General features: G+C 41.9%; 1 protein-coding gene across 1 annotated transcript in view; it reads right to left on the bottom strand.

Annotated features, from left to right (window-relative positions):
- The window catches only part of FRAS1 (Fraser extracellular matrix complex subunit 1), a 173,793-nt gene that overhangs the window by 49,355 nt on the left and 98,206 nt on the right, over positions 1-26,232 (bottom strand). Inside the window, exons 20-29 of the mRNA XM_061992064.1 lie at positions 25,354-25,506; positions 22,504-22,650; positions 18,881-19,027; positions 17,244-17,384; positions 16,883-17,023; positions 16,096-16,239; positions 15,247-15,517; positions 13,965-14,049; positions 10,298-10,624; positions 3,769-3,922 (exon numbers count right to left, since the gene is read on the bottom strand). Coding sequence (XP_061848048.1) covers positions 3,769-3,922; positions 10,298-10,624; positions 13,965-14,049; positions 15,247-15,517; positions 16,096-16,239; positions 16,883-17,023; positions 17,244-17,384; positions 18,881-19,027; positions 22,504-22,650; positions 25,354-25,506 — 1,710 coding nt within the window. The remainder of the gene's footprint in view (positions 1-3,768; positions 3,923-10,297; positions 10,625-13,964; positions 14,050-15,246; positions 15,518-16,095; positions 16,240-16,882; positions 17,024-17,243; positions 17,385-18,880; positions 19,028-22,503; positions 22,651-25,353; positions 25,507-26,232) is intronic.

Here is a 26,232-nt window from a genome sequence, read left to right as displayed (position 1 = left end):
GAAAAGCAAAGATGAACAGCCAGGGCACAACTTGTGAGAAAATAAGGAGGAAGAGATGCCTTTTCACCAACTATTGAGCATCCAAGACAAATGTACACCCAGTCTTGGGTGTTTTTTCATCTAACAGAAACAGTAGTAGAGCTCTAAAAACAACTAATGGACCTTGCAACACCTCACTGACAGGGAAATTTTATTTCCTGCTTTGGGAAAGGGTGGATGAAGTAACTCATGCAAGTACACAGAAGAAATAGATGGTCAAGAAAAGAACAGGATCTGTAATTTAAACTCCTAAAATGTCGTTCTGCTCACTGATCAGCCCATTACAACCTTGAAATGTGCCCACTTCATAAACTGAGCAGAAAAACAGATGCCAAGGACATATCTCACTTTCTGGAGCTCCTGTGAAGTGACAAGAGAGGTGAGACACAGTCAGGGTTAAAAAACATTGCAGCAGACTATCCATCTTCCCCTCAAGGGTACAAGTTAAGTATCAGAATACAGCATACTAATTTTTCCAAGGTCAGTTCTTTTCTAGCTCTTCTGGGGACTTATTTTTCCAAAACGTATACTCAGCTGATTTCTCTGAAAAGAAATCTTCAACTGAAAAAGAGCTCTTGAACAGATATGGTAAAGGACCTCTGTATCATAGGCTGTATAGGAAGCCTGTATGCCCTGGTTTGTGGTTCTTACTCCAAAGAGTACGTAGCTTTTATGCCTCTAACGTCCAAAGTATTCCTGATTTTGGTATTAGAAATAGATTCTCAGCTGGACTGAAACATCACTGGTTTCATTGCAGATGTGACAGAGAAGAGCAGGATGGGGGCATGTCCCACTGGTTATCAGTTTTCCTCACAGACACCTGGATTTTGATGTCGCTGCTTATGTTCAACAGACAAAATTACTCAAAAAGCCAAGCGCTACCTTTTAAGAGAAAGGTTTCAAAACTTGGGTCATCCTTTTCATTGATGTGGACATTTTTCCTAACCACATATATAAACAAAATTGAAACCTGAAAAAGAGCTACATTACTGAAATAAATAGGGGGTTTTTTTCTATTCTACAATGTAATTTACTTGTTTTGGAGTTTACATATAACCTGTGAAATAGAGAATATGTCTTCCCTGTCTTTACTGTTCTTGACTACATATAATTTAGCTGCTCTTTAAATAACTAGTTAGTTGCATATTGTGCTTTTCTACTAGTCTTTGCAAGTATCGCTCATGGCTACTAATTCAGAAGCCACATCTATTATAAATCACTTCAGGTCTTCTTACAGCATTAATCGTTCTGTTATGCAAAGTATCCATCATAAGCTCTCCCAGCTCATTTCCCAAAACCACCCTCAAACAGTTGGAGTAACAAAAAAAAATAATTCAGCAAGCTGAAATATCACACTTCCATTTTACCATCAAACTTTATGCTAATATTCCCTTATCAGTGACCTAATTACATTCCTAATCCTATGCATTTGCTCACGGGACTTTACCACCTTAATCTTTCATGTCACTTCTGAAGATGCTAATCACATACCCAAAGGAGTTAGGGCCTGCAAGTTGTTCATCCCTTCCAAAGTAAGAGAAGAAACAATTAGAACATACAGTTGCTTGAAGCAAGATGAACATCTATGTGTCTTCTTATGAATTCATATTTAGCGCCATCAAAAGGAAAAGTCTGTGATGTTTACTTATATAGTTTATGGTTACCGTTTCATTTGAAGTGTTTTCTTTTACTTCAGTAGGAAAGCACTTGTTGATAGCTTACACACATGAATGCACAACTTGTGCACGTTCAGGTAACTTATTTAAACATATGGAGAATATGCAGCTGCCATTTCCAGGGCTGCTGAGAGGATTCAGGCACTGTGGTCTCATTCATTTTAAGAGTAGACACTTGGATCATTTTCCAATGGCTTTAGAAATTTCATCTTCTAAGAATGTATGTCACATGGAACAGCTTAGGATATAACAATACCTACTCATATAGAAGTGAGTATTTTTTTCCACATAAGAGAGCTATGTTGAGGCATCCTGTGTGATGGGAGGAGAGCCAAGGAAGACACTGGTTCTATTTCTAGGGACCAAATAGGAGGTCTTGCATACAGATCTTTAGAAAGACCAACCGTTCTTTGGTGCCCAATAGTACAGAAACAAATGAAGCCTTGCAGAAGGAGGGGATCTGGATCTTCCTTCTCTAATTATACCCCCTTTGCTTGGTTTCAGAGTCTTCAAATAAAAGGCATGAAACCTTCTTTGTCCACGTAGTTGTGCAACAGAAATGTAACAGCTAATTCTAAAGTGGTTTTCTTTCCTACTTAAAAATCAAATTACATATTTTCTACAGGTATGAATAACTTTTCTACTAGATAGGCAGATAAGCCCTACTTGATTCAAGACCCATTTTCTACATTTTTTCTGTCTTACTTTTTTTCCTCCCTTTCTGTGAAAGAATATTTTAGATGGAATTTTGAAAATCATTGATTTCTACTGCTTACTCTTCACCTGCAGCTATAAACCCATTTGTGTTATTGCAATTAATTACAGTAGAGATAATTACGGTGATACAAATACAGGATTATAAATTCTAGTTAGGGTTAGGCAGCAGGAGATAAGCTCCTCAAGGGAAAAATTCTTGTTTTCATGTAAATGCTTATTAAAAATGAGAAGACAGTCCTTCATCTGCAGAAAACTGAAGGGGGAATACAAATTAATTACTTCTCTTCCAAATTGCAAAAATAACATAATCTATGTTTCCATCAAGTGCTGGCAGCTGTTATGGAAACCAGAGTACCCTTACAGCAAAAGGCAAACAGCCACCACTGATGTTGTTAAAGGAATCCTGTCATTTTATCCAGCTTAGCAAATTAAAAGCAATAATATAATTTCATAAAAGTGCAAAACATATTATTTAAATACATGGTTCTAAGTGAAGAAAATGGTGATGCTGAGCAGGAAAATAACATTTCTCTTTTCTGTCCATATTTTTTCCCTTTGCATATGAAGTCTTCTTTTGTCCATCCAGTTTCTCTCAGTTTCTATGTGTGCTACAAATCCCAGTGCCTTCCACATTCCTCCTTGGCCTGGGTCCAGAAGATATTCTACAAACTGCAGTCCTACACATGGGGTTGCTTGTGAAAGCTGTTACTCTGAGACTTGAGATCAAAACCTCTCAAAAGAAATTTGGAGACAAGAATTATAAATGGATGCAAATGTCACCAATTTCTGAGTCAATTAGCTCCTCCGTTACTAGAAACTAAATCAAATGTCATGGAATTTAGGGAGTTCTCCAAATCTTCAAGGTAGACTTTTGCTCAGTGGTTTCTAGAGGCAGAGACTACTCTATGCTCCTTTCAAAGCAGTCATTCATTGCAGAATATTATCTTTTTGGCAGTGACTCAGATTCTGCATTCACAAGGCTGTAAATCCACCAGAATTTTACTACCACTAGAGAAACAGTTGCAGAAGTTCAGATTACTAGGCAGGATAATAGTGCTTCATCACTCTGCATGCCCATTTGAATTGGAAAACCGATGAGGTTACCAGTATTTATTCCATATAGTGTTATAAGGAAATATTCCCTCAAATGCTGTTTGTTGGGGCCAAAATACCATGGAAGAATCACATTCTCATAGGTATATAAGAACATCCTTTTCCCCAGAAGCAACCAGAACCTTGCACTTTTATTTAGTCAATGGAGTCCTTGGGGCACATGAGGTGAAAAGCAACATACCCTACAGCAGCTTTTTGACAACAAAACTCCATACATACTTACCATATCTTGGCTGGTCCTTGATGATGGTGTAGGTTATATCGGAGTCACGGGCACCAGGTAGCTTGGCACGCAGAATTGTCTTGGATATCTGTAGCATGCCTCCCTGGGGCACCCAGACCAGGGAATTTGTCACCAGTTGAGGGCTTCTGTCACTCTGCATGCAGGATGACAGCAGAAAAAGGGCTTAAATGAATGTCTGAAATGCTGCACTGACAGAAACAGATTTTTGAATGGAAAGATGAAGCAGAGTATTTTTGAATCTTACAAATTCAAATCTGTTTGTCTGCTTCAAGAAACAGTTGTGCATCCTTCATCTATATCCCTTGGACTCAGTTCTCCCCCTGTAGAACTGACCTTGTCCTCCAACGTTTCTAAGTTCCTGTTGCTGACTTTATTTTGTCTTTTACCACCATCCTTATTCTCTCTCTGCTTGACTTTTGACATATCTTGACAGAATTTATCTTTATGGCATAGTGGAAAATTCACTGCTATCAACAACTGAAAAAAAAGTCCCCAGCCTACTACCCTAGTTTGATTGGATCCACATTTTTTCTCATGTCTCTTCCTTTCATTTCTAGAAACACACACCTTTCAACAGCTTCTTACCCATTCAAAAGTACTCCTCTACAGCAACGCCACTATATTTAAACACATCTGTAACTCTTATCACCTCTCTGTGAGCAAATCCAGGTTCAAGACCAACCTCATGCTCTTCTACATGATGAAGGCAAATTGAACTTAAGGGTATGCAAATGCTAAACTTTGCCAGAAAAATGAACTACAGCAGTTTTCAATTCTTTGCTTGAACAGAAGCAGTTTAACATTCAGAAATTAGCTAGAAAAATTTCACTTAGCAAATACCGTACCAAAACCACACTGCTTCTTGTTTTGCCAGAAAAGAATATATGTGCAGGAATATCAAATGTATTTTAGATGAAATATCTTCATGGTCAAGTAATCCCTTAACCACTTTTGTAAAACTGAGATCTGCCTGAGCATCTCTCAAAGTCTTTCACTACTTTGGGGGTTTTCTAACATTCAGATTATTCATCTGGCTCTTTTTTCCCCCAAATAAATACTTATCCAATATTCATTCAAGTTTCTTCAAATGTGGATGTCAGGACTGGATGCAATAATAGTTTCACGACCTTTTTGATATACTTCAGTAACAATACTCTGGTATTCAAAGGTTTTATTAGCCCTTTTTGGCTCTAAATTACTTTGTTAGTTCACGATCTGCTGGATAGGCCAACACAATCACTGTGACTTCTTCGGCACCATGGTTCTTTCTTATAAGTCCAGTTGCTGTAAATGTGACTTCTGTTATTGGTTTCTGCAGATTCACCTTGAAACTGGCTGTGGTGAACTGTATAATCGGTCAAAATCCTCACTGTTCCACAGAACTGATATTTTCCTCCTTATTTACTACTCTGCATAATCATATGTCACCCTCAAACTGATAAACAAATCATTATTATATTCTCAATCTGAAACATAGAATCATAGAATGGTAGGGGTTGGAAGGGACCTTTAGAGATCATCTAGTCCAACCCCCCTGCAGAAGCAGGTTGACCTAGATCAGGTCGCATAGGAACATGTCCAGGTGGGTCTTGAAGACCTCCAAGGAAGGAGACTCCACAACCCCTCTGGGCAGCCTGTGCCAGGGCTCCCTCACCTGAACACTGAAATAGTTTTTTCTTATATTTAAGTGGAACTTTTTGTGTTCCAGCTTCATCCCATTACCCCTTGTCCTGTTGCTAGCTACTATAGAAAAAAGGGATGTCCCAACCTCCTGACACCCACCCTTTAGATGTTTGTAAATGTTAATAAGATCTCCCCTCAGTCTCCTCCAGACTAAACAGCCCCAGTTCCCACAGCCTTTCCTCGTATGGAAGATGTTCCAGTCCCCCGATCATCTTGGTGGCCCTGTGTTGGACTCTCTCCAGAAGTTCTCTGTCCCTCTTGAGCTGAGGAGCCCAGAACTGGACACAGAACTCCAGATGAGGCCTCACCAGGGCAGAGTAGAGGGGGAGAAAAATCTTCCTCGACCTGCTGGCCACATTCTTCTTGATGCATCCCAGGATGCCATTGGCCTTCTTGGCCACGAGGGTACATTGCTGGCTCATGTTTAGCTTATTATCAATCAGGACTCCCAGGTCTCTCTCTGCAGAGCTGCTCTCCAGTAGTTTTACCACCAGCCTGTCCTGGTGCATGGGGTTGTTCTTTCCCAGTTGTGGGACTCTGCACTTGTCCTTGTTGAACTTCATGAGCCAGTAAAGATGAAAAGATGTTTGTGGAAAAGAATCACATTAAAGGATGATTCCTCACCTCCATGTTGACATCTGCTGTGCAATATTCGCACATTTAATTTGTACTACACTTATTTTGCACAGTATTGATTTTTAAATGTTGCATGATCTTAGACTATGTAAGGTCAAGAATTCCTTTTTTAAAGAATAGTGAAGAAGAAAACCAGACCCTGTGCCAGCCAAGAGAACCCTGCCAATATCTATGATAACTTTACTCTGACCTTATCAAATTGATCATACCGTGACACACAAAGGCCTAGCAAAGCATAACCCTGGAATGGGAAATACTACTAAAAAGGTCAGAAAGGTCCCTGGATTTATTGTATATGGAGAGAAAAGAGAGAGCAGCCACACTAGAATGACAGGCACAATGCACTGTATGAAAAAGAAAACATTTCTAAGTGAATGCTAATTAAGAACAAGCTCATGATTTTGCTATAAACAAAATCATTTACCAGCTTTTTGTTAAATAAATGGTTGAAAGTTCCTTCATTGGACACATTAAACCAGACTGGCATTTTGTAATGTCGTTTCTGCCTGGCTTTGATGCTGTGATCCTGCTTGTGATTAAGAACACATTTGTGAGACAGCTCTTTTTGCTTGGCAATCTTTTTAAAAATGTGTTTACAAACAAGCTATTGTGTGAGTTGAGTGTTCACCTTGTGTTCAACAAAACAGCTAGAATCACATTACATCTATTTTTTTTACTGATATCTGAGCAGACAGTAAGCAAACTGTGGGAACGAATCACAGCACAGGAAAAGTGTTTCAGACAGCCTGGGGATGCTAACATGCTCCCTGGTCCATGCTTCAGCTACTTACTCTCAGGTAAGGCAAGGTGCAGTGCCCTGCAAATATCTGGGAGACTTGCCTTAGCTGGATCTCCTCTAGACGTCCAACACACCCCTTAAATAAACATCTCTGTCTTTTTTCTGCATTACCCTAGCCTTTCAGAAAAGAAAGTCTTCCACATCCCAGCAGCAATGGGCAGATCACATGTGGGTAGGACTGACCTCTTCTGACTTACAGTACATAGCCTATGATCATATTTTCTAGGGCATGAGGTCCTTAGTCCCCATTGGAGCACCATTGGTGTTGCTCTGCCAAAAATGGAGCACCAGTAGGTCTCAAATTAACTTCACAGAGGCTATAATTGTTAGAGAACATCTACAAAAACATACAGCAGTGCAAAACATTATTCAGAGCTCTCAAAATAGAGGCCAGCTGTTCAGACTGCAGCAGGTCAAACAAAGTGTTTGGATGGAGGCAATTTGGGAAAAGCATGCTAGCATGTTAGCAACTAAAGGGACTAAAAAAAGCACCTTGCAGAAAACAAGGCATATATGTTGTGAAGAAACAAACCCCTCCAATTCATAGTAACTGAAAGGTTATATTGTCCCTCATTTACATTTCCACCACAGTGCTCCTACGGATTAATGTCTGAGAATCATATTGTCTGTGCTCACTGAATAGGAATCCTAGAAACGTCCTTTCACATCAGGACTTACTATATAAAACCACCCAGCAGCACATTACAGAATCATGGAATCATAGAATGATTCAAATTGGAATGGACCTTTAAGCTCATTGAGCCTAACCATTAATCCAGTCCTGCCACGGCCACCACTAAATGCTCAGCCCCAGGGCTTTGGAATCCCTCCAGTGATGTGGACTCCACCACCTTCCTGGGCAGCCTGTGCCAGGGCTTGACAACCCTTTCTTCGAGGAAGAAACTGTCCCTAATCTCCAATCTAAACCTCCCCTGGTGCAATTTGAGGTTTTTTCTTTTCATCCTATTGCTTGTTATTTTAGAAAAGAGACCGCTGGCCACAGTCTCCTGTCAGGGAGTTGCAGAGTGATCGTCTTCCTTCAGCTTCCTCTTCTCCAAGCTGAACACACTCCAGTCCCTCAGCCACTTCCTATCAGACTTGTGCTCCCGATGCTTCCCCAGGTCCAGTGCCTGTCTCTGGACACACTCCAGCCGCTCGATGTCCCTCTTGGAGTGGGAGGCCCAGCACTGAACATAGCACTAGAGGTGCAGACTCACCAGTGCCCAGCACAAGGGGATGATCACTGCCCTGGTCCTGTTGACCACACTAGTGCTGATACAAGCCAGGAAGCCATTGGCCTTTTTGCCTACCTGTGCACAGTGCTGGCTCACATTCAGCTGGCTGTTGACCAGCTCCTCCAGGTCCTTTACCTCTGGGCAGCTTTCCAGCCACTCTGTCCCAACCCTGCAGCATTGCACGGGGTTGGTGTGACCCAAGTGCAGGACCTGGTACTTAGCCTTGTTGAACCTTGTACAACTGGCCTTGGCCCGTCGATGCACTCTGTCCCTCTGAAGGGTCTTCCTGCTCTCAAGCATTTCAATACTACCATCCAACTTGATGTCATCTGCAAAATGTCTGAGAGTACTCATGATTCCCTCACCCAGATAATTGATAAAGATATAAAACAAGCTCCGTGCGCTCAGTTAAGTAACACAGTTAAAAATCCACGCCCTGAAGTCCCACATCTCCAGCCAAGATACTAGCTGGTTCTTTAGCAATCCTTGGATGTAAACCAAGTTAAAAACCCAGGCATCTTTGCACGTGTCTCTCAACAGCACCTTCTCAGAAACAAACCCTGCATGCATTTCAGCTCCCAAGGCTACTCCACAAAGTTGATAATTAGGGTGAGGCAGCAGATGAGTATCTGCCAGCTCTCCCCTCATACTAAAAGCTGTTCTTTCACCTCTGTCACCACCTTCATTCTTCTCTGTAGCCAAGCACTGTACAGAGAGACTTGGAAAGACAATGAGAGACAAGGCAGCACAAAACTGGCTAATAAAAGAAACTATACTCAGCAACTCACTCTCACTGGCATTTATAAGAACCTGCTTAATCAATAGCAATTAAAAAAAAGTGCTACAAACACCACAGAGTGGTGTCCAAGCATTTCTGCAGTCCCTCTGATCCTAGACAGGTTCCTTAGGGCCACATCAGTGTCCTGGGTAAAGAAACCACAAGCAAGGCTCTCTTATTCAAGGAGTCTAATAACTCAGCACCAGCCTTGGAAGCAACTCCTTTTTCATTCCCAGACTGGTGTGTGAATCATGTCGCTAATTATCATTAATTATCATTAATTACTACCACAGCTTTATGAGCACCTGGAGGGTCCAAATGGGATCAGTTGCTCCTTCAGCTAACTACACAGATGCATGTAATGCTTGTAAACCTTACTTAGAATTTTCACAGCCAAGTTGCTCTGAAAGACATCTAAGATGAGAGAGTGATAATATCATCTCCTCCTAACTCCTTTCCACAGAGTGGAAGCACTTAAAGATTGTGTAATTCTGAGATGCAAACAGTGGACTTCTCTGAGAGCTCTGTTTTTCATTACTCTTTCACATTAACCAAGTGATAAGGAATTTTTCAGCTTTTTTCCCTTCTGTTTTATTACAAAATCAGAACTGAAATGCTTGCAAACATTTCAGCAACTTGATTTTTTTCAAGGCTCCACCACACATACTGTAAGTATTTCATGCTTTGTTTGGCTGAGGTTTGTTTCATAAACACATGGACAAGCACCACTGTTTCTACTTTTGCTGCCGCAGTCTCTATCAAATGGAACACAAAGTGCCACTTCATATCCAAATGCAACTATTATTTCATTATTAACTGCAACAAAAGTAAGAAACAAAAATTATAATAGCTGTTAATAAATTCAGATTTTTTTGTATCTGTGCCCTTAGGGAAGCTACCAAACAGAAAGATGCATCAAGTGAAAGATTTCGATGGAGCAATGATGAGTGAACAGCAAAGCCCCTGACCTTGGAAGACACCACCAGCACCAAAGTACCAGTGATACATCTTACTAGTCAAGCTGTTTTGTTCACGTACAATCCTTCTCCTGACACCATCAGCACAGTGACTGGTTTGCCTGTCTCATCAGCCCTCTCTCCTCACCATCCACTCATTCTCCAATCTGCTGCCCTTAGCAGTGCAAAATCTCACCTTTTATCTACGGACATTGAATTGTCAAAGCTGCACAACTTGAGCTGAACCATTCTCATTGCAAAACAAAAATTCAGGTGACCTCCAAAACTCAATCAATCCACTGCTTTCTGCTGCCTCTGACCACAGCCCATCAGTAGTGCAGGATTAGTGACACCTCAGGGACACAGTGATACTTCTCCAGACTTCTAATTTGCCTGCGAGGGTTTATGTCACAGCACATACCTTAGGAGCAATCTTTATGTGGAACAGGATGTTCTGGAAGTGGTACCCATCGCTCACTTGCAAGACAACTGCATCATCCTGGGTGTCAGAACCATCGTGAGCATAACGCAGCAGCCCGCTGGCAAGGTCATCCAAGTGGAATATGTGGACTGCAGAAGCTGTGTCTCCAGGAGGTGTGATCAGCCGCCCATGATGTGGAGGCTCTAAAAGCATCAGCACAACGTCCTGAGGATTGTCACTGTCTCTCACACCAAGCAACAGTTCTGTTATAGTTCCAATTTCCCCTCTGTGCACAAGAAGGGCCTCATTTCTGAACACATAGGGGGCCTGAAACACAAAAGCAGCTCTTAGGTATTTGCTAAACCTTAGCAATTTGATCATAATCAAAGTCTGGAACAAAAAATGTGGGGTTAAGGAAATTAGCTCACTTCATTCCTGGAAATATCCTATTTCTAGCATCAGAAAATCATTCACTCTGCTTTCCCCCTCAGCAGGCAGATCTAAGACTATCTAGCAGTTTAGACAGATTCTCATGCCACAGCAAGCTTGGGAAAGGAAAAAAATTATGAAATTTATATAGAAAGCAATTTAATTATCAGCTAGAGCCGTTGTGCCTGTTGTTGCCTGCTCAGGTAAGAGACAAGGGACACAGCTTTGCCTTACTACCACCCATAGAAATTCAAATGGAAACATGAACCCCCAGCTATCTTGGAAGGTCTGCATGTTATATGCATGTCCACAGTCCCAGCTGGAACCAGGTACCTCAGATGCCGAAGACTTATGTCTGTGAATAATTCGTTTAGGGTGGGCTGAGGATGGACACACACTGCGCTCTCCCTGGGTATAACCTACAGCTACAACATCTTTCAGAGCACTGATGCCTGAGAGTAAGACCCCACACAATCTGTGTGCCCAGGTTATCTGCTTAAAATAAATTGCAGAGAGGAAAAGAAAGGAGCAAGGAAAAATGCCAGGAGAGGAAGAATAATCTACACAGGTTACTAATAGCAGTGAGCGAAATAGAGAGGCAAAAGCTTGAATTAATGCATTTAAGTATGAATGAGTGAATCAACTAACACTTAAGGATCTGCTTTTGTTTGTCTCAAACTGATAAAGCACCTCTCAAAGTCAGCAAAACTGGGTCTTACCAGCACCACTATTTATTTATTTTCAAGGACCCCACACAGCCTTATTCATACTAGAATGAAGATCAGCTAGAGTTCACATTTCTGCTGGTTGAAATTACTTGTCTAGCTCTTTGTCATCACGAAAGATTAAATCCGCAGTCTCTATTGATCCCCATGAACATCATTTACCATCGGTAATCCATTGCCTCAGGAGGGAGATGATCCCACAGAGACAAAGTCAAAGCCCTGGGAACATTCATCAGAGAGGTAACTGCTGCCATCTCATCTGTGTACAACAACTTATCAGGGTTATTTAGGATTGGCAGGCAAAATTCCTATTATTACACCTCACTTACGTATTCTGAGGCAGTGACTGCCGCTCCTTACTTAGGTGAACGTCCTACTGAGGTAAACAAGAGATTAGACTGAGCAAAGATTTCAGCACCAGTCAGAATCAATACACATGCAACAGGATCAAAATCCACAGTTTGTCTTGCACTAAAGAACAAACTACACCTTAAATTTCTAGTAGTTCTGGAATTACCAATATGGAATACAAAGATTAAATGCAACAAAGTGCAATTAAAAGAAACTGTAATTTGTAACTCTGAAGCAGGATCCCAATCTAGAAAAGACAAGCAGTGCAAAGTCTCAAGATGGCCAGAGAAGCACAGAAATTATCCATCTTTGGAGGAATTGTTTCCTATATGGAACACTAAATACATCAAACTGGAGACCCCCCGACAGCCCCACCAGCACAGTGAGCAAGTCAGGAGCTCACTATGTTCTTGAGCTGCTGGCTATATTTCGACTGCACCCAGCATGAAGCACAGAATGGAACCAGCACCTTCAGACACAAGCTCATCTACCACTGCAATGATTAAAAGAAATGCAGTTCTTAAATTACTTGTTGTGAGGATAGATGCTGAGTCAGGCTTCGGGCAGGAAGGAGTCAGCGCTAAAAGAGAAAGGATGATAGCTAGATTTCCAGTTTCAGTTTGATCAGGCCATTTAATGCCTCTCTGAGGATGTAAATGGGCCTTAAGAGTAGTAGACTTTCATTTGTACTTTTGAAGGTCTAGAACATGCCAAATAGCCATAATCAGTTCAACCAAAGCTATCCAATTGAATGTTCAACTGGACAGTTTGACAATGGAAAAAGCTCAGTGCAGGCTGCAAGGCCTCTTTACAAACCTGTACCCCATCAAAGTCAGTCCATGGTGAACTCACTGCCAGGGTGACCAGCAGCAAGTGGGAGGCTGGGCCAGGCAGCTCCAGCACATTCAGTGTCCTGGCAGCAGCCTCAGAGGAAGCCCTGGAGCTTGAGTGGGAATCAAAGTCTGTCTAGAGGGATGTGAACAACTGTTCCTTTCTGTAATATTGTGTCTTCTTTAATGTGTGTATTGTACATCTCTTCATCCCTTATCTTTTAGAGAGCCTAAATGTACTATCTGTATACATCTCTCAGAATCACAGAATCACAGAATCATTTCAGCTGGAAGAGACGTTTAAGATCGAGTCCAGCCTTTGTCCCAGCCCTATCAACCACTAGACTATTTCCCTAAGTGCAACATCCACCCGTCTCTTAAACACTTCCAGGGACGGTGACTCCAGCACCTTCTTGTTCCAGTGCCTGACAACCCTGTCAGTGAAGAAATTCCTCCTCATATCCAGCCTGAACCTCCCCTGGCACAACTTGAGGCTGTTTTCTCTTGTTCTATTGCTTATCACTAGGGAGAACAGACTGACTCCTGCCTTGCTACAACTTGCTTTCAGGTGAATAAGGTCTCCCCTGAGCCTTCCTTTCTCCAGGCTGAACAGCTCCAGATCCTTCAGCCTTTCCTCACATAAGACGTGATCCAAATCCTTTACTAGCTTGGTAGCCCATCTCTGGATTCTCTCCAGCACCTCAATGTCCTTCTTATAGAGAGGGGCCCAAAACTAGACACAGTATTTGAGGTGTGGCCTCACCAAAGCCAATCTCTTGAGTGAGGCCTCTCCACAGTATCATGCTACAAACTTTAAATAACAATAATATGAGAGTTATGGACTCTTGACAGTAGCATCAACTTGCCTAGAAGCAGTGAGCAGTTTAAATAGCTCATGCTGATTTAATTCCCAGCTGCCCTAGAACAGAGAAGGCATTTAAGTAAATGCTCTTGACTGTCAAAGCATCCCTACCATAGCGATCAATCATCGTTCAATTGCCCTACAGCAAGAGACTGAACTAGACCATCCACAGATCCAAAGAATAATTTAAACAGTAGGGACTCCTTAGCCCTCCCTGATAATTGCTCAATGACTGCACAGCTACACCCCACACAAGTGAAATTACATGGGCCAACTTCTTCAGTCACTTACCCCAAGTCCAGCTCTTCCATGAGAATCTTGCCTGTCTCTCAATTAAGTGAGAGTTGAGTCTAATTTGCCTGACCTGAACACCAGCTCAGATTCCACCCAGTTATTTTGTTATCACTGCAAGAAACCAGGGCTGCAAATGGTACAAAATTTGTAGCTGTTTCCAAGCTTTGTTACATTACCTGTGTTGAAAATGCTTGAACGTTCACCACCTCAGGATGGGAGAAGACTTGTTGATTGCTGACCTTCAAGGAAAACTGTCCTTTCCTAAACAAGTCCCCAGCAAGCCAAAATATAAGATAATATAAATAAATGAAGTGCTCTTGCAGGACTCAATTCTGATGAAAGCATTATATATTCAGCAAAAATGACTGCTTAGTGACAGAAGCTTTGTCTCAAGTTTTTTCAATTATGTTTTTATAGTACTTTTTCGTGAAGATTCAGAACAGTCACAATAAGTAATAAAATACCTCTAACTATGTAATAACATACTCCCATTTCCCTTTAACTAATGTTATGCACATAGGATGGCACCTCCAAGATAAAAGTACAGGTTCTAAATGTCAGCTAATTGCTGCTACAGAAAAATGTCACTTATCTGGCTTCAGAACATAAGCTCCCACTTCGCAGCATTTTTGCTCCTTTTCAATAATGCCACCCAATAACCTTGAACATCAAGTAGCTGTTTCTCAAGACAAGATCCTGACACTTCACTGTGACTACCAGGCAGACAGAAAAAAAAGTATGATGAGGAACATGCCTTAAGTCTAGTGAACATGAGCTAATCCTTAGCATCAGAAGGACACCCTGAAAGCCTTCTTGAAAACAACAGACAAAAGAACACCCTGATATATATAGGCAGAAATGGGGAACAATACCGCTGATATCAGAGTAGTCCCAAGGCTTTGTGGTGATGGAACCAAGTGTGAAATTTGGCAGGATGATTGGCTTATTGCCTGGCAGTGGGAAAAATCCGCTTCCTTGCATCATGCTTGTAATGTAAGCACTGCCAGCTACTCGTCAGCCCTAATTATCCCAGGACAATAACAGAGTTCATGTTGTAGGCAAAGAAGTAATGGCTGGATGCAGATTATACCACAGAGCATAGCGGTGACATCATTTGAGTATCTTTCTGGCAGTATCAGGAAATTGATGTAAAAACCAAACTAATACCCCAGTTTTAAGCTCCCCTTAGAGCATCCCAGAGACGAGATAGACTCCTGCACCCCCAAAGCACAATAGGTTTGGTAGCCAGATCACAGTGTCCTCTTATACCATAAATAGGGAGGTTTTGTACTATCATTTATACTATGGTGCAGATAAGCACATTGGTAAGGTATTTAACAGCAGCGAGACGTGTGCTTCACAGTAAGAATGTTTCCAAGGAACAAGGAAATATCTGTTCTCAAGATATATCAACATTTTTTAAGGCAAGAGCTCTGAAAAGAGTTTCAACACAGTCACCTGGGCTCCTCCTTGCTGTGCACAAAGCGGACTCTCTTCTCCTTCACATCCTTGTAGCTGAAGTTGTCACCTTTGCTCAGCTGCACTTCTCTCCCTTTCACCACCATCACCAGTTTGCCATTGGAGGGAGTGCTGTCAATATGGAACAAGAGCTGTCCTGTGTCACCATCCAAACCATGCACACCCAGTAAGGAAAGGTCTAGGGGCTTTACCCCACCAATTCCTACTGTGAGGGTACTGCTCACACGGAAGCTTGAGGGATGCTTGCTGGCTAAAAAGAAAGAAGGAAAAAGTGTTACTGGATGAATTACAGCCATGGGTTATGTTAGCCTCTTGTCTGTCACTATCATCTTTTGGATAACAAATCTGACCTTCATAATGCCCTGTTCATCACTGACCTAGGTGGACAACCACCATTTCAAGAAGAACTGCAATTCATCCCAATCTCCACTATGATTTTGAGAGGCTTGGACAAGTCGCTTCCCATGTTGAGCTCCCCATCACAAAACTGAAAGCCAACACACGTTGGCCTGGCCTGCAGACAGACTACTAAATCTTCATCTAGAACCAAAAAAAGTACAGGTGATTTAGTAAGGGATCTCCCCTTATGATATTGTGATTGGAAAGACGTGCCTCCATACCTAAGTAAATAACTTCACGTAGAAAATCACATACATGCGTATTTTATTCAACAAAAATGTTGGAGAAAAATGATTGTCAGCTTTCAACAGTCCATATGAAACTGCACAAAAGTGAATTCCAAAAATGCCACCGAATGAAGGCTATTTTGGGCCTTAAAATCTGCTGGAAATCTGTCAGCTTGTTTGCTTTGTCATCAAAGACACTCACCTTCTTCACACTCTCTGGTCCACACATTGCCATAGAAACCCTGGCCACAGGCGGAAACACAAATCTTATTCTTCAGAAACGTTGTGCTGTCACAGAGGTGGCACAGGTTGTCACTGTCACACTCCAAGCATCCAGAAGGACAAGCTGAATTGAATGGAAAGCACAACTCCATTGAGACACTGCAAAAACAATGCAGCTGCTGGTGCTCAGAGCTGTCCCGGAGGTCAGAACAGAAACACCACTGCTATTTGTGTCTTACCTACCTGTCAAAAATAATCAAAAACAAAGGGCAAAGAGTTGAGATAAAAGAGTTGTTAAGAAGTTCCCTCCTCATTTGATCACTGTTTCCCATTGACTACAGACAACCTGAGATGATCTTCCAAATGGAAGAAACAAAAGGTTTTAAGTAACTGTTATACCAATTTGAAAAAAGTACTCCAAATACAAATTCAAGACCTATACAGTCTGTAAACCCACAAATACAATTGAAACCTTTCTAAAAAGATGGGTTTAGTATCGTGGGGGGTTTTTTGTATACAGCATGTACACACATGCACACACACCAGTAGCTTATCTACACTGCATCTCATTCCTCCAGAATTAGGCACGTCCAAATGCAGACACAGACTGTTAACTAATTCTCAGGTGAATGCATCACCTCAACAGCAAATTTAACACAGCATTTAAGCAATTCCTCTTCACCTCAGCCTTGCAGAAAAAAAGCAGCACATAGAACATAAACTACAATCCTGGTCCCTCTCCATCACATGACACTGACTTTGCTTACCTGTGCACTTTTGCTGTGCAAGATCTGCATAATATCGCTTCCCGCATTCATGAACACAACGAGCATCCAAGAGGAAAAACGGGGCTTCACAAAGGCTGCACTCATCTGGCTGGTGACACTGAAGGCAGTGTTCATCACATCCTGAAAGTCATATAGAAAGAGTTAAGCTCAATGCTGCTATCTGCACTGTGCTGTAAGACCTCGCAGGAACCACAGCTCTACGGCCTGTGTTTGCTGGAGGGCAGTAAGGGATCTGAAGTTACAGTGTGCCTCCTGACTGCAGGATGTGCACACAAACCGGAGACAAAGAGGGAAACATGTTGTCAGCAGTGATTAGAAGTTACATTCCAGAAGAACTCACTCTGGCATGTGTCTGATTCCTTGTAGAAAGCTGCGGGGCACTGTTCCACACAAGTTCCATCATGGAGAACATAGCCCTCCATACACTGCAGGCAATCGGTCTTCTGGGGACCTTTACAAGCATTACAGCTCCAGTCACACTCTGGAAGATAAAAAAGTGAATGCAGGGCAGCCCTTTCGTGGGTGCTCACCAGGTACATGTGCTTAGCACTCGCTGTCTACAAGTTATGGGAATGTAAGTCCTAGGAGCAAAGAGCACAGTAAAAACTTTTAAAGAGACACTAAAAAATAAAGCAAGCATGATTTGTACTCAGTGATTTATTACAACTCAAGATAGAGTGGGGTTTTTCCCCCCCCCCTTGGACTTAATATGGTCTATGTTGAATTTGAGTAGGCTTGGCTCTTATTCAGCATTCAGATCTTCTAACACTGGCATGGTTTTGTTTCCCATAAAGCCTGACTGTCTCATAAGTAGTAGTTCTCCTTTTCTGCCAGCACTGAGTTTGTTGCTCATTAGCAATTACCCACCCTGCTTTATCAATCTCGTGCTTTCAAATGATTCTGACTAAAAGAAAATGAAATCATTGTCTCACAGTCCAAACATCCCTCTGGCAAGCCCACTGGCAAGCAACACACTGGACCCAGCTGGGATCAGATCTGCCTTCACATGCTCTTGTACTGTCTCCCCTCCGGTCTTCAGCAGAGTCCCAACCCTGCACATGTGCCTAAGGACAACTCAGACTGCCAACACTACTGTTTGTTTCATAGTGGCACATAAAAGATCCACATAAGCAATTAATGACAGATATGCTTGGCTGGTGAGCCAGAGGAGGGGAAACAAGGACTCACTGAGGTGAGCAGAACTACTCTAGTCCACGCAGCACATCCAAGACAAGGCAGGACAAGACTCCTGCCTCATTCCAGGACAGGAGTCCTGCCTCATTCCAATACCCTGAACACCAGACAATGTCACCTCTTTGAAGTACGGCAGCTTTAAGGGGACAGATGCTACTCTGTTAAGTTCCATTCAGGTACTGAGAGAGCCATCTACAAATGAAGACTGAACAAGAAGTCGTTTGTATTATATCCTGGTCTTAGTGGTGTTAGCTGCAATAAAGACATGTTATCCTCCTTCATGGAACATTCTCCTTGGGTGTTCTGGAAAACTTTCAAGTCACATGTCTTTTAAATCACTCCAAACTGTTGTTTCTGCAGCCATGCAGTGATGCAGTATTTAATAAGACAGAGAGAAACAGGTAAGTACACAAGGCCCTGCAAGCACTCTAAAACAGATTTAGCCTGGTAAGCTCACTTGTTATTCAGCTGACCCATGACTAAATGAATTGCTGGGCCTGACCCTTGAAAAGTTTGCTGGCTCACTTACTAAATCACTTACAGCAGAAGAACTTGCAATAATCTTGTTTCACTAAAAGGCTGAAGTATGTGACAGCAGACAGCCAAAAAAGAGAAAAAACCTATAAATCCTTGCAAGTAGCCTGTCACTGAACAATTCCCCCCTCATCCATACTTTTTAAAGTAGGCCACCTGCACAGATCCTACTGTGATATAACCAGTTCTTAGCCAAGGTGCTTGCAACTTATGTTTTGAGGTTTTTAAAACCAGTAATGTATTTTTCACCTCTGCAAGTCTTGCTGGAAAAATCCAGGTAATACTGCTGAGCACAGCTCTCATACTGGCATTCTCCAAACAACAGGACCTTAGTTGGATCTCTGCAAGAGGTACAGCTGGCAGCTGATTTACAGCTCAGGCACTGGCTGTTGCAAGCTGTGGAAAGACAAAGAAAGTGACTGTAATTACTGACGCACCAGCCAACTATACAGGTAAAAAAGCTATTATTGTAGGCTTGATACTTGTCTTGACCTCTTTGAGACACACCTGTGGAAATTTCAGAGTTTTTGCTTCTTAGGTTCATTTTCACAGCCTCCAAAATGTCAAAAGTTTCCTTCCACTTGGAATAGACTCTTATGTCTCCCCACACTGCTTCTTACTTTCCTCTGGAGAGGTCAGGATTAAACACTGACATTGAATTTGGATCCCCAAATAACAGCTTTCTCTGCCTCTGTTTTTCTTATTTTCTTTAAGCAACTTGTTTCATATGATTCCAGACTTAATTCATAAACACACAAATTTGGAGACCAGAGTATGCCACAAAGCACTTAGCAAGCCTTGGTAGGACCAAAGGCCCATTCGATTTCACTTAATGTTTTTGCCTTTTTATTTGCACAGTGTGAAATTTTGGAGCTGTAGGAAGCAAATAAAGATGTCAGGAAAAAATAATTCAGGGATTTACAGAATCTGGGATCAAAGTCCTAAGGTTCAGAATACTTCAACTCAATTCTTTGATGCCCAGGATTTAAACTTCTCGGGAGGCTGTTCTAATAGTGCTGATGCCAGAGTTCTTGGCTAATTCACAGCAGAAGATTCAATAACAATTTGCTATGAAAGACTGAAAAATATTTTGTAGCCCTTTGCCTATGCACTGGAAAGCTTGCTCTTGTTCTGATTAGACAAAACTACAGAAGTGACACACATAAAATTCATGGAGGTTCACACGGCTGCTTTATGCAAACAACCCTAACTGCCCTGCTAGCAAGTACGACAGCGTGTGCAAAAGGGATCGCTCAGTTCCCAGCCAACTACTCCGAGTGTTGCTAAATCCATACAGAGTCAGAATCTTTGCCTAAACTCAATTCTATACTTACCATAAATGAGAAAAAAAGCTCTGAAAATACAGTCCCAGGTGTTTAAATTAAAGAATAAAGCATAGCTGGCCATTTTTCATGGGAAAAAAACAACAAAATCTCTCATAGGATTTAGTGCAACCACAGCTCAGGTGCTGAATACAGACCTGTTACTTGAAGAAACATGTCATGGTGTGCAAATTGTCTAACTCCAATTTAGTGATATCCTAATTGTCGAAATCCACTTCAAATGCTTTTAATTCAAGACTGAGTTTTATAACTACGAAACCTCACAATACCAAAGCCACTGTGAAAACTGTCATGTTGCTCTCATCGAAACAAGCAGCCAGTGCCCTTTGAAACAGCTACTTGTTTTCACAGTTTTTTTCAAAAATGTCCCAGAAAGCCTGTATTTTATTGAAGTACAAGTGATTTCAAACAAAATATCTACCTAAAGGATCTAGTAGCAGTTTTTGTATGCTCTGGTGCCAGTCTGATTTTGCTTAAGAATACTACACGGAAGAAATACTATTTGTAAGTGTTACTAAAAGCCAGCTATTAAAAGTGTGGTAAAACATTCCACATGAGGTCTATAGCTATAGAACTCAGGTTACCTATGGACACAAGCCAGAACAGTAAGCAAAAACTGAATTTGAAAGCAATCTTATCTGCTTGTTTTATCAGCCTGATTCCATTTTCAATATATTAAGCTTTGCACTGTTCCTCAGCCACTATGCCACTGAGTTTAAAAGTATCTCTGAGAGTTCATACACGCACTCAGCATCTCTCTGAAGTTCCTTCCAAACCTGAGTTCCTCAAAAGTGCAATGCGACTAAAATAAACATTGAAAAGAGACCAAACTTTCTCAGTCTAACAGTCAACTTCTGTTTAAACACTCTTCATTACCTCTAAGTGGTATTCTTCCAGCAGCCTGGAACAGTTTATAACTACATGGTTTATCAGCAGTATTTCACTTGAAAAGGCACAAGTGACACTTGGAATGACAAAAATTCAATGCACCAACACACTTTGCCTTGAGCGTCCTGCCACAAGGATTACATACACTTCTTTAAAAGCCATTTGCAATAAGGAGATTAGGGTAGTTGAATTTGTCTGCAAAAGTCTATTTGCATTTGAGGCACTGAGGGTACAGTGCTCAGCAATATCCTACTCCTACCAGGATGTCCTGATGGAGGAACTATCAATAGGAAAGTTTTCATTAGAAAAGGGTATTTTTATTAGGAAGAGAGGTATTCTGGTCTAGTTAGCAATAAGAGAATCCATCCTGCAGGTGAGAACAGTGAATATTTTGTAGAGTATGTAAGAAATTAGCCAGGACAGTGGCAATCCCATGATTTCCTTTTTTTCCCCTTCATCTTTTTTGTTACTTTCCTTTTTTCATTCTTATTTAATAGTCTTTTTTTTAGCTCTGTCAGCGGAAGAAATGTACAAAGTCTTCCACGTATTTCCTTAAACTAATGCAAGGTGTCTCCATTTCCTCTGATAAGATGGAAAGAATAGATTCAGGAGAGCCATAAATTTCAACAAAAAGCAGGTAAAGCTGGCAACCACATCAGCTGCCTCCTATAGAACTTCATCAGTAAAGAAATTGCATCTAGATAGGATGACACTGATGTCTATACTCAGTGCAGTGCAACAGTTATTTTATCATAAATCAGGATAATTTAAATCAGGTTCATGCAGGACTTAAATCCGAGTGTTCAGGTCCACGGCAACCCTGCCACCTAAGCACTCACTCATTTTTAGGTGTGTGTATTATAGTGGGTCCATTCAAGCAGGATTTTTAATATTTTTTATGTCCCTGGGCCATATAATTTCATATTTTGGAACATCAAGCTCAGTAATAATGTGAGGAATAACCCAACTGATGTCAGGGCCAGGGTGAACATATAATAATAAAGGAAAAGAGAAGCCTTGAGAGATTCACAAGGGGTAGCAGGAGCAGGATAAAGCATTACTGGACTTAACACCGGATCAATTGTATCAGATCATTAGAAGGTAAAAATATCACAGCTGAAGTCAGTGGGAGTTGTGCCTCCCAAGCTGTTTCTTGTTTCTGCTAAGGCTTCACATGTGGAAAAAATGTAGCATAAATCCTACAGTCTTAATACAGCTTCCACAGCAGGTACTGGCAGGTAGTGCAACAGGGAGGGGGTTTGCCTGAGTAAGAATTGATTAAAACCAGCTTGTCAAGTTTTCACAAACCCCAGAATCCACCAGTACTTTTGTCCACTTTTCTATGTACCACCTAGACAGCTTAACAAGGCAGACTACACAAATCCTCCTGCAGCTTTTTACTGTGGGATCCAAAACCTCTTGTCTTTGAAGTCGCTAACAAAACTGCAACTGTGTTCAAATTTAAATCATGCTTTAGGCTCTGTTTCTAAGGCAGCTAATCACCTCTGTCAACTCACATCGAATTTGTAGGCACTTGAAATCTTTCTCTTCCTGGCAAGAGGAACGGTAAGCAAAGGAACAAGAGAAGACATGTTGGTGAGTACACTGTGGAAAGGAGAGATGGTTTGCAGAGACACTCACGTTTGCAGGTCTGCCTGTCATCCTTGTAGTATCCTGGGGAACAGACTGGCACACACATGCTGTTGTGGGAGAGAACCAGGCTGGTGTTGCAGGAAGAGCAGGACAAAGGACCCCTGCCAGTGCAGGTTTTACATGAGGGGTGACACCCTGCAGGGACAGCAAGAACAAATGTTTCTGTTCAAACAAAAGTAGACCTTCGAGTAAGTTGCACAAAGTTCAGCAGAAGCACTCTCAGAGACTGAGCATGGTGACATGGAGTACCCACAGTTCCTACCAAATCAAAGCCCTTGCTGCTGCACTCAGGAGCAGAAACACAGCCAACTCAGATTGTGACAGATTAAATATGTTTATTTGTATTGTGTGTGCCATGCCCACTATTTCTCTCCCCTTCTCTCCTTTTTCTCGCTTCTTACCCATTTCTCTTTTCAACATTCCCTTCCCTTTATGAACAACCTTACAGGATCCATGCAAGACCTGCCTACCAGTATCAGAGAAACGTAAGAACAGAGCAAGCACACATCAGTACCCTCCTCTCGTGCATTCTCAGACTCTCCTGAGACTGATGTGTTTTGTCTATTTAAGAACTAGCAAGTGCTTTTCTGACAGCTGCACACTTCCCTGAAGTTTTACATCCATCCCTTTGAAGGAGTTACACAGCTCCTACCTAGTCCAAGAAGCAATGGTCAATCTCTATGCACCCTCTTCTCCATTTCACTCACAACTTTATGGGTCTCTGTCATATTTTGCCCCTTCTAAGGTCCCCTGTTTTTTTGGGTTGAAGCACTGTGTTCTACTCAGTTGCTCATTATACAGAAGCTCTCCATTCCTCACACTCAGTCCTGCTGCCCTTCCCTTTTGAGATAGGCAGAACTGCTCACAGCACATAGCTCTCTCAGACAGCAGAAAGAATTCTTCTCCTCCTCTTCCCCTTTGTACTAGTACCTAATATTTGATTTGCCTTTTCACCGACACTGAACACTGGGATGTCATTTTCACAGGTTGATTGACCATTGCTTCAGGATCACAGCAAGGATGCCATTATTCTGTATGGGAGGTTAGAACTTGGTATCCCTCTATGCATCACTGCATCTGCCTATACCAAACTTACACCTCTTGCTTTACTGCCCCGACACTCAGTCTTAAGAGATCCTTCTGCAACTCTTCATGGCCAGAAATCCCACTGACAGCCTTGAGTAAGGAAATACACATCATTATCCATTTCTTTCCCTGCATTTTTAAGTGATATTTTAATGTCACATGTCTTCTTTTCTTCCCATCCCTTCATCTTCCCCTTCTCGTGATTCTTAGTCTGATAGAACAGATTTGAATACCACAGTGGCTGAGGCCATTGTGTCCTATTAATTCTCCAAAGAGAATATATCCTCATAAAATTATTACTCTGTTTTATTTCTTGATAGGTGTCTACCTAAAGATTGATGCCATCACACCTATCATGCCATATTAAACATGAGTGAAAGTGGACAAAGAAATCAGAGAAGCAACTGCATTCTGCTGTGCTGGAGATCTTCAAAGCTAGCACAAATTGCAATATGAGCTTTGACACAGTCTGAATAATGCAAAACTTCTTTTAAATGAAACCTTTATACCAAAATGAAGAAATGTTATCCCCAGGCTTAAATTTCCAGGAAGACAAAATATCTCTCTCAGGGGTCTTTCCAATTAAATGACACAGAGTATATTTCACACATCTCTGAGATTTCACTTGTCAAAAGCAAGTAAACAAACACATAGCTCCCTGAGTGCTTGCGAGGAGCTTTGAAACATTTACCATTAGCTGTTAGACTGCATTAGGAAACACCAATTTCTGCAAAACGAGAGGCTATATCTTAGTTCCAGTGTGCAGAGTTTCTTCATTTTTTTTCTCTTAAAATAGACTGCAATACCCTTTGTTCAGTGTAAGACACACTGGGCTTCAACATGTCTCTGTCAACCATAACAAGAAAAGCAACCTACTTTGTTCTAACAGTCCAAGAAATAAAAAGCAGCTCAGACAACAATCAGAATACGAAACCACATCAACAACAAAATCTGGAGGAGATCCAGGGATAGGTGAAGGCACAGAGGCTTGAGAACAAAATGTGCTATCAGTGCAGCTTCACCCATGCAGCTGGAGCTCTATATCTATTATGGCAGCCTAAAAGGCTGGACAAAATTGGTTCTTTGTTTTAGAAGCTGCTACGAATAATTACCTTATGGACCGTTACTGTAGCAAGGTGAGTCTCAATGAGAGACTGTAGCTAGGACGATGTTCTGTGTCAGTTTGCAAACTTCCTGAGAAGTTGCTCTCAGAGTTCTGCCTCCTGTGAGCACAAGTTGAACAGACTTTCAAACCCACTTTTCAAGTGTTAGCATCCTAGACTTGTCCCAGTACCACACACTTTGGAGACTTGGTGATGGGCACGTGAAAAGCCTCTGTTTGAAGTTATCCTTTCTTGTGCTTAAGAAGCCCATCTCTCTCTAGGAGTGATCTCAGAGTAGCTACACAGGACATAGTGTACCATTAGCCTATTTTCTGTGCCACCACATGGTATCATAACAGTGGACTAGGTCCCAGTAGCCTCAGCATGTGCTCAGGACAGTACAGCATTATCTGCCTCAAAAAAACTCACAGTCTGAAAACAGACACAGATTAGGGAGAGCAAGAGAGAATGCTCCCAGCCAGCTGGCAGAGTTATTAGGCAGGAAGGACATCTCTAGCTCCTCATGCAGTATCCTGTCCTGCCAGCTGGACAAAGCTTCTCTACTAAATAGAAACCATTTCATGGAACGTCTTGCAAGGATCCAGGTGGTCCCTTGCAGCTACTTGAGGCATCTGAAGGGATTACTCACTTTTGCAGGCACCATTCTCTGCATAAGATCCCACTGGGCAGTCAGGAATGCAGCGATCCCCCAGGAGGAAGTGACGGGCATTCTGGCACTTCAGACAGATGCTGCCAGTGTCCCACAGGTTGGCAACACACTGACGGCACAAAGGATGGCAGTCTAAAGGAAACAGGGAATAACAGACACTGTGATCACAGACAGGCACACCAGAACATGCTGCTGAGAATTCAAGGAAGACATTAGAGATGCAACTTTCAGAGCTATTTTCCTGCTATCTGGTGCACAAGGGCTGGGATCAGGTGCTAAACACTGCACTTTCAGATGTCTGCAAAAGAGTTGACCAGAAATTACTACATGCAAAGAGCTCTCCTTCCCTCTTGTCCTCATCCTCATCTTGTACTCTTCATGAGCATCACAATGTTTTCGATGTCCTCAGCAACCACTTTCACCACGTTTCTCCTGCCCAATTCAAGCATCCTCTTCCAACCCTTAAGGGAACTTGGGAAAGCTTTGTAGAAAGCCAGTTCTGAGCTCTTCACTTTCCTCAAAACTTTTTCTGATTTTAGGTGCTTCTATCTACCAGTTTGCCTTAATAAACTATGCTGGCAGCTGTAAGCATTCCCTGCCCTCTGCACTCACCATTGGAAAACAAAGAGCACAACTGGTACACCTGTATGACCCTCTCCAGTAGTTCTTACTGTTCAGATTTTCCCACATAGACAACATCCACACCCTGAAAAGGTCACAGCAGACCTCAAAGCCAAGCCAACAATGGCACTGAGAGTTGTACAAGAGTGCCTGAAAACCTTTTCCTTTTTTTCATTCTTCCCCAGCAGCACACAGGCTTGTGTCTCCTGACCTCAGCCTGAACTTGGGTGCTTCAAA

Source organism: Colius striatus, chromosome 3 (assembly GCF_028858725.1).
Source record: "Colius striatus isolate bColStr4 chromosome 3, bColStr4.1.hap1, whole genome shotgun sequence".
Lineage (NCBI taxonomy): Eukaryota > Metazoa > Chordata > Aves > Coliiformes > Coliidae > Colius > Colius striatus.
Note: the sequence above shows the minus strand (reverse complement) of the source record. Positions and strands in the feature narration are given on the sequence as shown.